This window comes from Saimiri boliviensis, chromosome 13 (assembly GCF_048565385.1).
Source record: "Saimiri boliviensis isolate mSaiBol1 chromosome 13, mSaiBol1.pri, whole genome shotgun sequence".
Taxonomy (NCBI): Eukaryota; Metazoa; Chordata; class Mammalia; order Primates; family Cebidae; genus Saimiri; species Saimiri boliviensis.
Genome location: NC_133461.1, coordinates 45,951,770 through 45,967,419, shown reverse-complemented (window position 1 = coordinate 45,967,419; position 15,650 = coordinate 45,951,770). Strand labels below are relative to the sequence as shown.

Here is a 15,650-nt window from a genome sequence, read left to right as displayed (position 1 = left end):
GATGGATTGATGTGTGCAGCAAACCATCATGCCATGTATATGCCTATGTAACAAGCCTGCACATTCTGCACATGTATCCTAGAACTTAAAGTATAATAATAATAATAATAATAAAAGTAAAGTCTGGGGTAAACTGGGTGAAATTTATGGGCTAAGTACATACATGTATTATATGTTATATCTCGTGTGTTATGTATTATTATATATGTGTATTATATACTATGTACTATTTTTGCAACTATGTGAATCTATAATTATCTCAAAATAAAGTTTTTTGTTTTTTTTTTTAAAGTAAGTTCTGTGAGAACTGGGATTTTATTTGCTTGTTGACAATTGTGTCTTTATCATCAGAACCGGGTCTGGCGTGCAGTGGGCACTAAATAAGTCTTCGTAAAACGTGTGAATTAATGCCCTGCTACTTTTTATATTATTAGTAGAGACGGAGTTCCACCACATTGGCCAGGTTGGTCTCGAACTCTGACCACAAGCGATCCAACCGCCTCGGATTTCCAAAGTGCTGGGATTACAGGCCAGGGTCACTAAGCGCGGCTGATCAAATTTAAAGGGCGGGATGGGGAGAGTACAAACAACAGAGGAAATCCTTAGCCTCAGAGGAAACTGGAGATGGCAGCGTTTAGCACTAGACTGTACGAGAGGCAGGATTGGAATCCAAATCTCCAGAACACTTTCCACTACCCGTGCTATCTCTCCATTGATGGCCTATTGACTGGATGACAGAGTATTGATAGTACCGTCTTAGGAGACGCCCAGTCACAGATCATAGGCTATCATTGCCGCTTATTGTGATTTCAACCATGGAGGATGGTCCTATCCATCACCTTTCAATCGGCTGTTCTCTGATCAGCATTAAACGGCCACGCCCGCCCTTAACTTCTGACTGTGGGGAAAGAGGCTGTGTGGGTGACGGCTTGGAAGGTTTACTACCGCCTCAATCCTCTTCTCTGCAGTTGAGGTTTCAGGTTTCAATCCTCCCAATACCACAAGACAGTGCAGCGAGCACCGGGCGGCCGCCGCCTCCGCCTCCGCGCCTCAACCCCGGCAGCCTGCAGATTTCAGCCCCGCCGCCGCGCACTCGCTCTGCCCTAGACCGGGGTTGGGCGCAGCGGCGGAGGCTGCTTCTGGGCTGCGCGAGCTGGGCGCGCTGGGAGGCGGCGAGCGCAGCTGGGCCGGGACTTCCTTCCTCCAGCGCACGGCAACAAAACAACCCTGCAGCAGGCACTGAGCGCTTGGCAGCTGTCCGTGCGAGCGAGAGGCACAGCGATGGGCTCCGTGCTGAGCAGCGACAGCGGCAAGTCGGCGCCCGCCTCTGCCACCCCGCGGGCCCTGGAGCGCAGGGGCGACCCGGAGTTGCCCGTCACGTCCTTCGACTGCTCCGTATGCCTTGAGGTGTTACACCGGCCTGTCCGGACCCGCTGTGGCCACGTGTAAGTGCCAGGGGAGGCCGGTTCGCGCCCATCCCTGCGGAGGTCGATGTGGGGAAACTGGGGGACGGAAGGAGGAAGGAGGGGGACGGAGGTAGGGGGAAGGAGGGGGACGGAAGACAGCGCCTTAGGAACTGCTGCAGGGAGAAACCTGGAACCGTCGGGTGCGGGGCCACGAGGAAAACGCCAGTCGGCAGGTGACACGGGACTTCGGGAGGAGAAGATAGAAACGAGCGGGCCCTGTAGCCCCCTTGCGCTGTCTCCTCCCGAAGCCCAGGTGCGGAGCTCCAGAGATCCAGGCACCGGTCCCGCCCAGCGCCGGGGCTGGCCAACTGGGGAGGGTGCTCTTGGCTGGAGAACCAGCGACCGCCCGGGCACGGAAAGAAAACCAGCGCCTGGTACAAGGCAGGGGCTCCCGCTAAGCGCAGTTATCCCCCTGAACTCGGTGGAACGGGCTGCGCTTCCCTCTGCCCCAGAAACCTGGGTCCGTTTTGTTTTGCTGGAGCTGTGCACGTGTTCCCAGAATGCCCGCAGAGGCTCGTCTTAAGCAAACAAGGATCTGTGCCAAGTGTCCTTCTACCCCCACCCCTGCTACCCTTTCCCAAAACAGACACCCAGCCTCTCAAAGAGCAAGTCAAACTGGAGCTTCCGAGTGACTTTCCACCGTCGTTAGAGTTTAACAACCTGCTAGGGTGGGGCTTGGACGTCAGCCGCAAGCCCCTGAATGCACTCCTTCACCACCCAGCCACGACGTGACGGGAGGTGGCAGACTACCTGCTTTACTCCCCGTCTCTCCAAACCCGCAGAAATTACAGAGTAAAATAACTTTCTCAAAACCGAGTCGTATTTAGCTAAAACTCACAGTTGGTGCAAAGCCCTAGTTGTTTCTAAGAAGTGTTTAAAAACAAAGTCCGGATATAATTTTGGCACATTCTTAATGTGTGTTTGAGTAACTGGTGGAGTTGGATCTGTGAATTTGTGTTCTCTGTTTACTTTTGTTGTTGTTGTTTTGAGACATAGTCTGGCTCTGTTGCACAGGCTGGAGTGCAGTGGCGCGATCTCGACTCACTGCAATCTCCACCTCCCGGGCTCAGGTGATTCTCCTGCCTCAGCCTCCCTAATAGCTGATATTACAGGCGTGTGCCACCACAACCAGTTTTTGTATTTGGAGTAGAGATGTGGTTTCACCATGCTGGCCAGGCTGGTCTCCTGACCTCAAATGATCCACCCGCCTCGGCCTCCCAAAGTGCTGGGATTAAAGGAGTGAGCCACTGCGCCCAGCCTTCTCTGTTTGCTTTGAATTTTGTTCACGGACACATGGGTGTGTGTGTGTGCGTGCGCGCGCGTGCATGTATGCAGATCAGGAGCAGAAGCCTACTTAATGTCCTTTGAAGATTGACTATAATAGTATGAAGCCCTGTGCCATACCACATTGGCTTGTACAGCTTTTGGCTTAGGAGGAAGAAAGAAATAGCATATTACTAATGCAAGTGCACGACATATTTTTGAGGACTACTTTTGAAAGAATTTAGGTAGTCCTTAAAAACATGTTGTGCATTTGCATTCAAAAGTTTTGAGGCCTGCAGTGGTGGCTCACACCTGTAATCCTAGCACTTCAGGAGGCCGAGGCAGATGGATCACCTGAGGTCAGGAATTCGAGACCAGCCCGGCCAACATGGTGAAACCTCATCTTTACTAAAAATACAAAAATTAGCCAGGCATGGTGACCCAGGCCTGTAATCCCAGCTATTCAGGAGGCTGAGGCAGGAGAATTGCTTGAACCTGGGAAGAAGAAGTTGCAGTGAGCTGAGATGGCACCATTGCGCTCCAGCCTGGTGACAGAGCGAGACTTTGCCTCAAAAAACAAAGTTTTGAAAGTACTTAGGTGGTCCTTATTACCTATATCCTTGCATCAGAAAAGCAGTATTCACCACTGCCTACATGTGAGCCAGTAAGAAAAGTGTGCAGCCTGTGCAATGTATAAAGAGTGCTCTGGGCATTATTTTGTGGCTGTATTCTCAAGGCCTGTTGTTTGAGCTTTGTTCTTAAAATTTGAGGCTTAAATTTACCCTCCTTTCTGGTTATTGATGTTATTGCTCAGCTGTCCAGATGTAGTAACATGACATCCACAGACCAATCTGGAAGCCAAAATGTGCCATGTAAGTCGAAGTATATTGATTAGTTTAGGGCAGTAACAAGCTAAAGATACCTCCATTTAAATTTAATCATTATTAGCATTAAAACTTCAAAGTTGTGCAAAACACGAACAGTGGGCGTTTTGAAGATTCTTTTTGGAATAGGAGGCTTTGCTATTCAATGATCTGACTGGAGACTGTTTTCCCAGTTTGAACTTTGAACATTATAATTTACCATTCACAATGTTTTTCCTTCTACTAAAGGATAATATAAATTTGCAAAACGTTGAATTTTTTGTTTAATCTTTTTCTTTGTTAAAGTGAATAGAAAACTAGCAACTGGAAAAACAGTTGTAAAATAGCATAACAAGGGTTGAACAAATTGCCTTTCCTCACTTTACTGTTCTTTGTTTCGACTAATCTATGTTCATTGTTCTGGCTGTGGGCAGAATTTCCATATTCCTCCTTTTGGCAAACTTATTTGGGCCCCTTTCACTTTATAACTGTTAAGCAGAGTCCTTTCTGCAGCAGAGATTGTGAGCGTTGTTAATACCATTTGTACATTCTAAACGAATTACTCTTTTCCGCTGAAATTAAGTTGGAAATGTAAATGAACCTTCTCTATTTTATGATCCCATATTGAAGCTACATTTTCAAATATGGTGAACTAGGTTGTTTATGCTGATTTTTGTTTGTAAACCTACTTCAAGTCAAACAAATTTAATAATAACAACAGTACCTTGAATAAATATGCACAGATCACTTTATAAGCTGCATTGCGATGTGGTGGAAGCTGGTCTTTACAGAGAGCTAGATTTGAAATCGGCTCTGCCACTAGCCAGCTGTGTGACCACTGTAAGGAAATTTGAATTTGATTTTTTTCCCCTAAAGGTTTGATCACTTGAGTCTATGAAACAAACTTCTAATAGATTAACAAGTGGTAAAGGGCTACAAATGTATTAATGAGCATACGGGCACGGGAGTCATGCCAAATGTGAAAACTGAAAGAAAGGACCAGATGCTTGATGCTTTTATACCATCTTGAGGTTACCACAGAATAAGGGCTTGGAACATGGTTGCGGGAGGGAGAGAGAAAGAAGGGGCTGGGGCAATGGTGGTCTAGTTATGCCGATGAAACTTGATAGATAAACATCTCCTAGAAAGAATAGACATGACTGTGTTAAGTTGCTCTGTCAGACCTTCACAGGTGTCAGACTTTCAGTTAATAATTTCCTAGGTCCAGATAAGGGGGTGCCTCCAAAAAAGCCCGGTGATTTTTTTTGTTTATTTATTTATTTATTTATTTATTTTGAGACGGAGTTTCTCTCTTGTTACCCAGGCTGGAGTGCAATGGCGCGATATTGGCTCACCGCAACCTCCGCCTCCTGGGTTCAGTCAATTCTCCTGCCTCAGCCTCCTGAGTAGCTGGGATTACAGGCACGCGCCACCATGCCCAGCTAATTTTTTGTATTTTTAGTAGAGACGGGGTTTCACCATGTTGACCAGGTTGGTCTCGATCTATCGACCTTGTGATCCACTCACCTCTGCCTCCCAAAGTGCTGGGATTACAGGCTTGAGCCACCGCGCCCGGCCCTGTTTATTTTTTGAGATGGAGTTTCACTCTGTTACGGGGCTGGAATGCAGTGGCGTGATCTTGTCTCACTGCAGCCTCCACCTCCCTGGCTCAAGTGATTCGCCTGCTGTAGCCTCCTGAGTAGCTGGGACTACAGGCATGCACCACCACGTCCAGCTAATTTTTTTTTTTTTTTTTTTTTTTTTTTTTTTTGAGACGGAGTTTCGCTCTTGTTACCCAGGCTGGAGTGCAATGGCGCCATCTCGGCTCACCGCAACCTCTGCCTCCTGGGTTCAAGCAATTCTCCTGCCTCAGCCTCCCTAGTAGCTGGGACTACAGGCGTGCGCCACCATGCCCAGCTAATTTTTGTATTTGTAGTAGAGACGGGGTTTCACCATGTTGGTCAGAATGGTCTCGATCTCTTGACCTCATGATTCACCCACCTTGGCCTCCCAAAGTGCTGAGATTACCGGTGTGTGCCACCGAGCCTGGCCTATTTACTTTTTTTTTTTGAGATAGAGTCTCACTCTGTCGCCCAGGTGGGAGGGCAATGGCCTATCTTGGCTCACCGCAACCTCTGCCTCCTTGGTTCAAGCGATTCTCCTGCCTCAGCCTCCTGAGTAGCTGAGATTACAGGTTCCTGTCAAAATGCCCAGCTAATTTTTGTATTTTCAGCAGAGATGGGGTTTCACCATGTTGGCCAGTCTGACCTCGAACTCCTGACTTCAGGTTATCCACCCCGCCTTGGTCAATAAAGTTATAGGAAGTCTGAGGAAGAAACAAAGCTCTAAATAAATGGTGTTGAGAAAACTGGCTAGTCATATGCAGAAAGCTGAAACTGGATCCCTTCCTTACACCTTATATAAAAATGAACTCCAGATGGATTAAAGATTTAATTGTAAGACCTAACACCATAAAAACCCTAGAAGAAAACCTAGGCAATACCATTCAGGACATAGGATAGGCAAGGACTTCATGACTAAAACATCAAAAGCAATGGCAACGAAAGCCAAAATAGACAAATGGGATCTAATTAAACTTAAAATCTTCTGCACAGCAAAAGAAACTATCAATAGAGTGAACCAGTAACCAAAGGAATGGGAAAAAAATTTTGCAATCTATCCCTCTGACAAAGGGCTAATACCCAGAATCTACAAAGAACTTAAACAAATTTACAAGAGAAGAAACAAACCCCATCAAAAAGTGGCCAAAGGATATGAACAGACACTTTTCAAAAGAAGACATTTATGCAAGCTGGGCATGGTGGCTGACGCCTGTAATCCCACCACTTTGGGAGGCCAAGATGGGCAGATTTCCTGAGATCAGGAGTTGGAGACCAGCTTGGCCAAAATGGTGAAACCCCATCTCTAAAAAGAAAAAAAAAAGAAGAAGACTTTTATGCAGCCAAAAAACATGAAAAAAAAAAAAAAAAAAAAGCTCATCATCACTGGTCATTAGAGAAATGCAAATCAAAACCACATTGAGATACCATCTCATGCCAGTTAGAATGGCGATCATTAAAAAGTCAGAAGACAGCACATGCTGGAGAGGATGCGGAGAAATAAGAATGCTTTTTCACTGTTGGTGGGAGTGTAAATTAGTTCAACCATTGTGGAAGACAGAGTGGTGATTCCTCAAAGATCTAGAAATAAAAACACTGTTGGACCCAGCAATTCCATTACTGGGTATATAATACCAAAGGATCATAAATCATTCTATTATAAAGACACATGCACATGTATGTTTATTGTGGCACTGTTTTCAAGAGCAAAGACTTGCAACAAACCCAAATGCCTATCAGTGATAGACTGGATAAAGAAAATGTGGCACATATACATCATGGAATACTGTGCAGCTATAAAAAGGATGAGTTCATGTCCTTTGCAGGGACATGGATGAAGCTGGACACCATCATTCTCAGCAAACTGACAAAAGAACAGAAAACCAAACACCACATGTTCTCACTCATAAGTGGGTGTTGAACAATGAGAACACATGGACACAGGGAGGGGAACATCACACACTGGGCCTGTTGTAGGGTGGGAGGCTAGGGGAAGGCTAGCAGGGGATGGGAGGATTGAGGAGGGATAGCATTAGAAGAAATGCCTAATGCAGATGACAGGGGGACAGATGCAGCAAACCACCATGACATGTGTATACCTATGTAACAAACCTGCATGTTCTGCACATGTACCCCAGAACTTAAAGTATAATAATAATAAAATACATGTTAAAATTTGAAACATTAAAAAAAAAGGAAAAGAAACAAAGATCTAGTTGACTAAGAAGTTCCCATGGGAGAAACAGGATTTGAAAGAGAATAGAGAATATCAGCTATTAATCTGGCTGTTGGCCACAGACCCATTTTTTTGAGATGGAGTCTGGCACTGTTGCCCGGGCTGGAGTGCAATGTCGCCATCTCAGCTCACTGTAAACTCTGCCTCCCGGCTTCAAGCAATTCTCCCATCTCAGCTTACCAAGTAGGTGGGACTACAGGGGCATGCCACCATGCCCACCTAATTTTTGTATTTTTGTAGAGATGGGTTTTACCATGTTGGCCAGGCTGCTCTCAAACTCCTGACCTCAGATGATCTGCCTGCCACGGCCTCCCAAAGTGCTGGGATTACAGGTGTGAGCCACCACGCCTGGCCTGAGCACCCAGTCTTTTGTGGGAGCAGAGAGAATGATAGCTGTGGCATCCGCGCCTCTTTCTCCCCAGACCTTCCCTTTGCCTGGGCGGTACCCACCTCTTCTTACCTATTAGGTTCACAGCCGTAGCAAGAGGTATGTCTCTCTGGCCCAGTAGAGGAAGCAGATAAACGGGAAAAAGGTTACTATCGTACCCTAAATGTAAACCAACTTTGTAACCAAGGTATGCCTAACACATTACTCAAAATCAAAACAAATAAGAACATCTGAGACTAAAACCAAGAAGCTCTTGATGGCTTTAACCAAGGTTTTCTGAGAGGGAGCAAAAGTTGCAACCCTTTCAAAATCCAGATCATTCCCCACAACAGCTTAATGAAAGGAAAGTTTTGCCAGCCTCAAATGAGGTACAACCCACATTTTTGTCTGGTCATATTCTCTAGGGTTTAAGATAGAGGAAAACAAAAGTTGTATGAGAGGCTTACAAAACAAATGGGCACCCCAAAGGTTAAGAAGTCATACAAATATAAATTGGAAAAAAACAATTCAAACTAATTTTTCATAAGTTAAAAAAAAAGTTTCCCACCTAAGTTAAAGGATTTATGTCTCCTGGGGACTTGTTTCCTGAAAGGGAATTGAATCCAGGCTGTAGTGGTGAAAAGTGCAGAATCCTTATCACTAGACTACAGGATGGAGTCTTTTTTTTCTTTTTTAAATGAACCCCACAAGGAATCTAAAGCATGCAGTTTGAGTACAAAGGATTTTAACTTTGTTTTCAACCTGATTTCTACTTTTTCTTTTTTCTTTTTTTCTTTTTTTTTTTTTTTTTTGAGAAAGAGTCTCATTTTGTCTCTAGTCTGGATGCAGTGGTGCGGTCTCTGCTCACTGCAACCTCAGCCTCCAGGGTTCAAGCAATTCTCCTCCCTCAGCCTTCAGCGTAGCTGGGACTACTGGCGCGTGCCATCGCACCGAGCTAATTTTTGTATTTTTAGTAAAGACGGGGTTTCACCATGTTAGCCAGAATGGTCTCGATCTCTTGACCTCGTGATCTGCCTGCCTTGGCCTCCCAAAGTGCTGGGATTACAGGCATGAGCCACTGCGCCCGGCCTCCACTTTTCAAAAATCTTGCCGAGGGAGTTCCTAAGCCTGTATCCCTTTTGTATCTTTTCATAGGTACCAATAAGGTAGCTATTTAAGATGTGAGCTCTAAAAAGTTTTCTTTTAAATATAGCCGATTCATTTATTTTAAAAGAAATAAACCAATACAAGAAATAATTTATATGCTTTTTCCTGTTGATCCAAATTTAAAAAGGGTAAAACACAGAGACTCATATCATCCACATTTGACCAGGCACTATAGACAGAACTGACTTGGTAAAAAAAAAAAAAAAAAAAAAAAACAAGTTTACCTTTCTTTGCTGGCTTTTCATCTGTTGTTCCAAGATCCCATTCACTGGCTCCAGAATGAACAAAATGATTTCTATCCCTTTGGTGTTGATCACAACACCAAAAATTTTTCCCCTCAAGATATGATACTTTGAGTCTATAAAACAAGCAGATAACAGATTAATGGGATAAAAGCATACACATTTGTTAATGTACATATGGCATGGGAGTCATACAAAATATGAAAACTAAAAGAGAGGGTCAGGTGCTTGATGCTTTTACACTTGAGGTTACAGAAGAATGGAGGATTGGAAAATGGCAAGACAGGTTATGAGAGGGAAAGAGAAAGACAAGGGGCAAAGGTGTTCTTGTTACAGAGATGAAACTTCACAGGTAGCAGCTCTCAGAAAGAATAGGTAATCATCCATGGTAAGTTTCATTATCAGACCTTCAAAGGTTTCATACTCTTGCTTAATCTCCTAGATGGGGCAAGGGAGACCTCAGAGAAAGCTTGGCTATTTATTTCACCAATGTAGGCTTCCTCTACTCATACAGCTCTCTTCCACAACATGCAGCTTTTCAGGGCTTTTCCTTTCTTCACTCTCAATAGCTAATTTGAAGTATGTAAAAGAATTATTTTGGAGGGTAAACTATATAGTGTCTTTTTTTTTTTTTTTTGAGATGGAGTCTTGCTCTGTTGTTCAGGTTGGAGTGCTATGGTATGATCTCAGCTCATTGCAACCTTCACCTCCCTGGTTCAAGCGATTCTTTTGCCTTAGCCTCCTGAGTAGCTGGGACTACAGGTGTGCCCCACCATGCCCGGCTAATTTTTGTATTTTTAGTAGAGATGGTTTTGCTATTTTGACCAAGCTTGTCTTGAACTCTCGGCCTCAAGAGATCTGCTCGCCTCAGCCTCCCAAAATGCTGGGATTACAGTTGTGAGCCACCCTGCCTGGCCAATTTTCTTTACCACTAAGTTGCTTAATCTCTTTGAATCTCATTTTCTTCATTTGTCAAATGGGGTGAGTAGTGCCATTTTTATGAATATTAAAAATGTAAAAGTATCCCATATTAAAGGCTCAAAACATAGTTTCTAGTTCCTTTAGTCATTCCGTAAGCAAAACCCCCAGGAACAGGTATTATTTCTTATCTCTGTATTTCTTTTGGAAGAAAACTGTGCCATGAAAGGTTGATCTGTGACATTTCCAAGATGTCCCAGATAGCCTCACTTTTAGCTTAGTTCTTTTTCCTTTGCTGGACTTTAATTTAAGAAGTTTCACTTTAATGTTTCATAATTTTAAATGGACTTTATTCATATTGCTGTATCAGTTGTAAAAAATAGATTTGAGAGAAAAGCCTTCTCACCGCTGCATTATCTCCTATCAGAGAGCTGGAGTGAGAGCCAGTAGATAACTTGGAGCAATATAAATGGAACTTAAAAGGAGTCTGAAGGCTGGGTGTGGAGGCTCATGCCTGTGATCTCAGCACTTTGGGAGTGGGGAGGTGCTATTGCCCGAACCCAAGAGTTTGAGACTAGCCTGAGCAACATAGTGAGACCTTGTCTCTACAGAAAATTTAAAAAAATAGCTGGGCATGGTGGTGCATACCTGTAGTCCCAGTTACTCAGAACGCTGAGGTGGGAGGATCACTTCAAGCTGGGGAGGCTGCTGTGAGCAGTGGTTGTACCACTGCTTTACATTTAAAGGAAATATTCAAAGACAGTTGTTGTCAGATTGAAAATAATAGATGCGAGGGAGAAAGATGTCAAAGCCAACCACTGGGCTTGAAGGCAGGTGGATAAACAGGGTCAGAGAGGCTGGCATGGAAGGAAGGGAATGCACTCATGAATGGGCCTGCTGAATGTACAGCAGTCTGATAGGCAGATATCCAAATGGAAATATCCCAAAGGCACTGAAGGAATAGACTGGGGGAAGGAGATCAGGGCTGGAGACCAAGTTATCTTAAAAGCATCTAGAGGTTGAGAATGAGCTGAAGAGAGCTAAATGAACTGGAGCACACTATAAGGTAGAAAGAGCCAAGTCTCCATTGGCCTCAGATACAACTGCTCTGAGTCATAGAACGTATCTAATTTTTATTTTATTTTATTTTTTGAACTTGAGTCTCGCTCTGTCCCCCAGACTGGAGTGTAGTGGTGCGATCTCTGTTCACTGAAACCTCTGCCTCCCAGGTTCAAGTGATTCTCCCACCTCAGCCTCCTGAGTAGCTGGCCTAGTTAATTTTGTATTTTTAGTATTTCACCATGTTGGCCAGGCTGGTCTTGAACTCCGCACCTCAAGTGATCCACCGGCCTCTGCCTCCCAAAGTGCTGAGATTACAGGTGTGAGCCACCCCACCTGGCTGTGAATGTACCTAATTTTTAGAAAATGAAACTCTGTTTAGGATAATTATGAAGTACTTTCAGGTAAATGGATTGAAACATTCAATTTGTGGTCAAGTATGAGCAGGAAAACCTGCACCAAATTGGTGGTTTCATAAGTAGAATCTGAGAGTCTTCCTGATGAGTTTAAAACTGATCCAGAAATACACACGAGTGCTTTCATTCTTACAGGACATGTGCAATCCCAATGTAAACCAAAAATAAAATTCTAAGGCCCCCCCCTCACCGACCCCGCCACGCCCAACCAACTGAATGGACCTTTCCTTTCAGCCAAGGGCATTCTAAAGTAAACCGGAAACACTAGTTCAGGCCATGATGGAAATGGGTATTTATCAAACATCACAGACTGAGTAATTGATAAAGAAAAGAATTTTTTCAGCTCACAGTTCTGGAGGCTAGGAAGTCCAAGAGCATGGTAGTGGTACCTGGCTAGGGTCATCCTCTGGTGGAAAAGTAGAAAGAATAAGGAAGAATGAGAAAATGTACATGAGAGACCTCACTTATATTTTATTTATTTATTTAGTTAAGACAGAATTTCGCTCTTATTGCCCAGGCTGGAGTGCAATAGCACGATCTCAGCTCACTGCAACCCCCAGCTCCTGGGTTCCTGCCTCAGCCTCCCAAGTAGCTGGGATTACAGGCATGCACCCCCACACCTGGCTAATTTTGTGTTTTTTTTTTTTTTGAGACAGAGTTTCACTCTTGTTACCCAGGCTGGAGTGCAATGGCGCGATCTCGGCTCAACCACAACCTCTGCCTCCCGGGTTCAGGCAATTCTCCTGCCTCAGCCTCCTGAGTAGCTAGGATTACAGGCATGCGCCACCATGCCCAGCTAATTTTTTGTATTTTTAGTAGAGACGGGGTTTCACCATGTTGACCAGGATGGTCTTGATCTCTTGACCTCGTGATCCACCCGCCTCGGCCTCCCAAAGTGCTGGGATTACAGGCGTGAGCCACCGCACCCGGCCATTAATTTTGTGTTTTTAGTAGAGATGGAGTTTCTCCATGTTGGTCAGGCTAGCCTCGAACTCCCAACCTCAGGTGATCCACCCACCTCAGCCTCCCAAAGTGCTGGGATTATAGGCTGAGCCACTGCACCCGGCCTATTTTATTATTTTATTTTTTAGAGATGGGGGTCTCACTGTGTTGCCCAGGCTGGACTCAAACTCCTGGGCTCAAGTGATCCTCTTGCCTCAGAAAATTTACTTTTATAGAAAAGCCACTTCCACAATGACCAGCCCACTCCTGTGATAACGGCATTTTATCCTTTCGTCACAATGGAGCCCCTAGACCTGAATGCCTCCCGCAGGTTCCACCTCTCAGTACCACCACAAGAAGAACCAAGTTTTCATGCTTGAACTCTGGGGAGACACGTTCATTATATCAGGCCTCCTGATTTTACAGGCACATTCATGGTCTTATATTTGTGGCTTCTACTTGTCACTGGGAAGAACTGAAGTTTCCTGAAAAGGCTACAAAATTTGAGGCCCTACCCAAACTGTTTAAGGATCAGACACGACGTCTCTGGCTGCATAAACCTGGCACATTGCTACACCTCTCTGAACCTCAGTTTGCCATAAACAAAATGAGGAGAAAGCACAGCAGCATTTTATGAATTATTGTAGGAGCCTACAATAATAGGGGATAGGGCCAGGCGCAGTGGCTCAGGCCTGTAATCCCAGCACTTTGGGAGGCCGAGGCAGGCAGATGATGAGGTCAGTAGATCAAGACCATCCTGGCTAACACGGTGAAACCTCTTCTAAAAATTCAAAAAATTAGTCGGGCATAGTGGCACATGCCTGTAGTCCCATCTACTCGGGAGGCTGAGGCAGGAGAATTGCTTGAACCTGGGAGGTGGAGGTTGCAGTGAGCCAAGATTGCACCACTGCACTTCAGTCTGGGTGAGAGAGCAAGACTCCATCTCAAAATAATAATAATAGGGGATAATCTGTACAAGTTTCCCCCATAGGCTCAGCACCAGTATTTGTATTCTGCTTGCATTGGCATAAAACTCAAATGAATTGTGGGCAAAAAAAAAAAAGGGAAAACTGCTAGTTGACAAAAAACAAAATGTTATCTGCTTGCCTCTAAATAATGTAAGCAAATAATTCATGTCAGAACCATAGATGTTGTTTTTAGAAATGTTAATTGTGAGTTGAGCATTTGAACCATTTGTCATAAATTTCATTCAAGACTATACTTTGAGAACCAATTCTTAGAGACTCAGAGACATCCAAGATCAGATTGTATCTTAGAACTTACAATCAGCTAAGATAGAAAGAAGTAAAATATGTATAGCAGAGGACTTAGGTTTCTTTATTTAAAATATTGCTCTTTCCAACTGGGGTAGCTGTGGTAGTGGAATAAAAGGTTACTGAAATTTGGGTCGGAAAACCCCAGCTTAAGACCAACAAAGTTCAAGCTCACTCTTTCTCTTTCTCTCTTTTTCTTTGTTTCTTTCTCTCTCTCTTTCTCTTTCTCTTTCTTTCTTTCTTTCTTTCTTTCTTTCTTTCTTTCTTTCTTTCTTTCTTTCTTTCTTTCTCCCTCTCTCTTTCTTTCTTTCCTTCTTTCTTGCTTTCTCCTTTCTTCTTTTCTTTCTTTCTCTTTCTCTTTCTTTTTGAAAGATAAGAGTCTTGCTTTGTCACCCAGGCTGGAGTACAGTGGCATGATCTCGGCTCACTGCAACCTCCACCTCCCAGGTTCAAGAGATTCTCCTGCCCCAGTTTCCCAAGTAGCTGGGACTATAGGTATGCGCCACCACACCCAGCTAATTTTTGTATTTTTTTTTTAAGTAGATATAGGGTTTCACTATATATTGGCCAGGCTGGTCTCAGACTCCTGACCTCATGTGATCCGCCTGCCTCGGCCTCCCGAAGTGCTGGGATTACAGGCATGAACCACTGTGCCCGGCCAAGCTCAAGCATCTTCTTTTATGTGATTTTTTTCCCCCCAGCCAAACTTTATCCAGCTTTATTAAAGATACTTTCCATAAACAGTCATGGCATTTCAGGCAGCACATGAGTAGACAATCCTTAACAGTATACAACAACTTTCAAATTCTCTTCTTCAATGGACTATCAAAAAACATAAAGCCACTGTAAAACCCAATGGAGGGCGGGGCATAGTGGCTCACACCTGTAATCCCAGTGCTTTGGGAAGCCGAGATGGGTGGATCACCTGAGGTCAGGAGTTTGAGACCAGCCTGGCCAACATGGCAAAACCTTGTCTCTACTGAAAATACAAAATTATTCAGGCGTGGTGACACACACCTGTAATCCCAGGTACTCGGGAGGCTGAGATGAGGCAGGAGAATTGCTAGAACCTGGGAGGTAGAAGCTGCAGTGAGCTGAGATTGCCCCATTGCACTCCAGCCTGGGAAACAGAGCAAGACTCTGGCAAAAAAAAAAAAAAAAGAAAAAAGAAAGAAATAGAATATTCATTTGATTCTCTGAACCAGAAAGTTTAGGATGAGGGTTGACATTTCACATTTAGCATGTTGCTTAACATGAGCCGACCCTGACTTTCAGGAGGTGAAGTGAAAATGGCAGAATCTGTCTGAAGATGCACAATCTAGAAATGGAAGCACTGTTCTTTCGAGGAACCCCATCTCAGTGGCCTCACTGGAAAGTCCAGATTGCCTGACACCGGTAACCAACTACGTAATAGGGATCAGGCCCCAACAGATGTCTGGGTTTAAGGGAGTTAAGTTTATGCTGAAGATGGAAAGGGAGAAGAGGACATAAAAACAAATGTGTTTTTCCATACCACAAGGCTCTTGCGCCAAGGTGTCTGTGTTTGTCAAAGTCAGGGAATCCCTCCTCCTGGGAGCCAAGAGGAAGCCTCTCAAAAGTAGAAGGGAAGACCAGCCTGGCCAACATGGCGAAACCCCTTTTCTACTAAAAATACAAAAATTAACTGCACATGGTGGTGCATGCCTGTAATCCCAGCTACTGCTTGAATCCCAGAGGTGGAGGTTGCAGTAAGCCAAGAGAGATCATGCCATTGCACTCCAGCCTGGGTGACAAACCAAGACCCCATCACACGTGGGCATACACACACACACACACACA

General features: G+C 44.5%; 1 protein-coding gene across 1 annotated transcript in view; it reads left to right on the top strand.

Moving 5' to 3' along the window:
• The first annotated feature begins 916 nt into the window (after positions 1 to 916).
• Positions 917 to 15,650, top strand: part of RNF125 (ring finger protein 125) — a 50,247-nt gene continuing 35,513 nt past the window's right edge. The window contains exon 1 of the mRNA XM_003924752.3: positions 917 to 1,445. Within this exon, the coding sequence (XP_003924801.1) occupies positions 1,282 to 1,445 (164 nt within the window). The 5' untranslated portion in view covers positions 917 to 1,281. The remainder of the gene's footprint in view (positions 1,446 to 15,650) is intronic.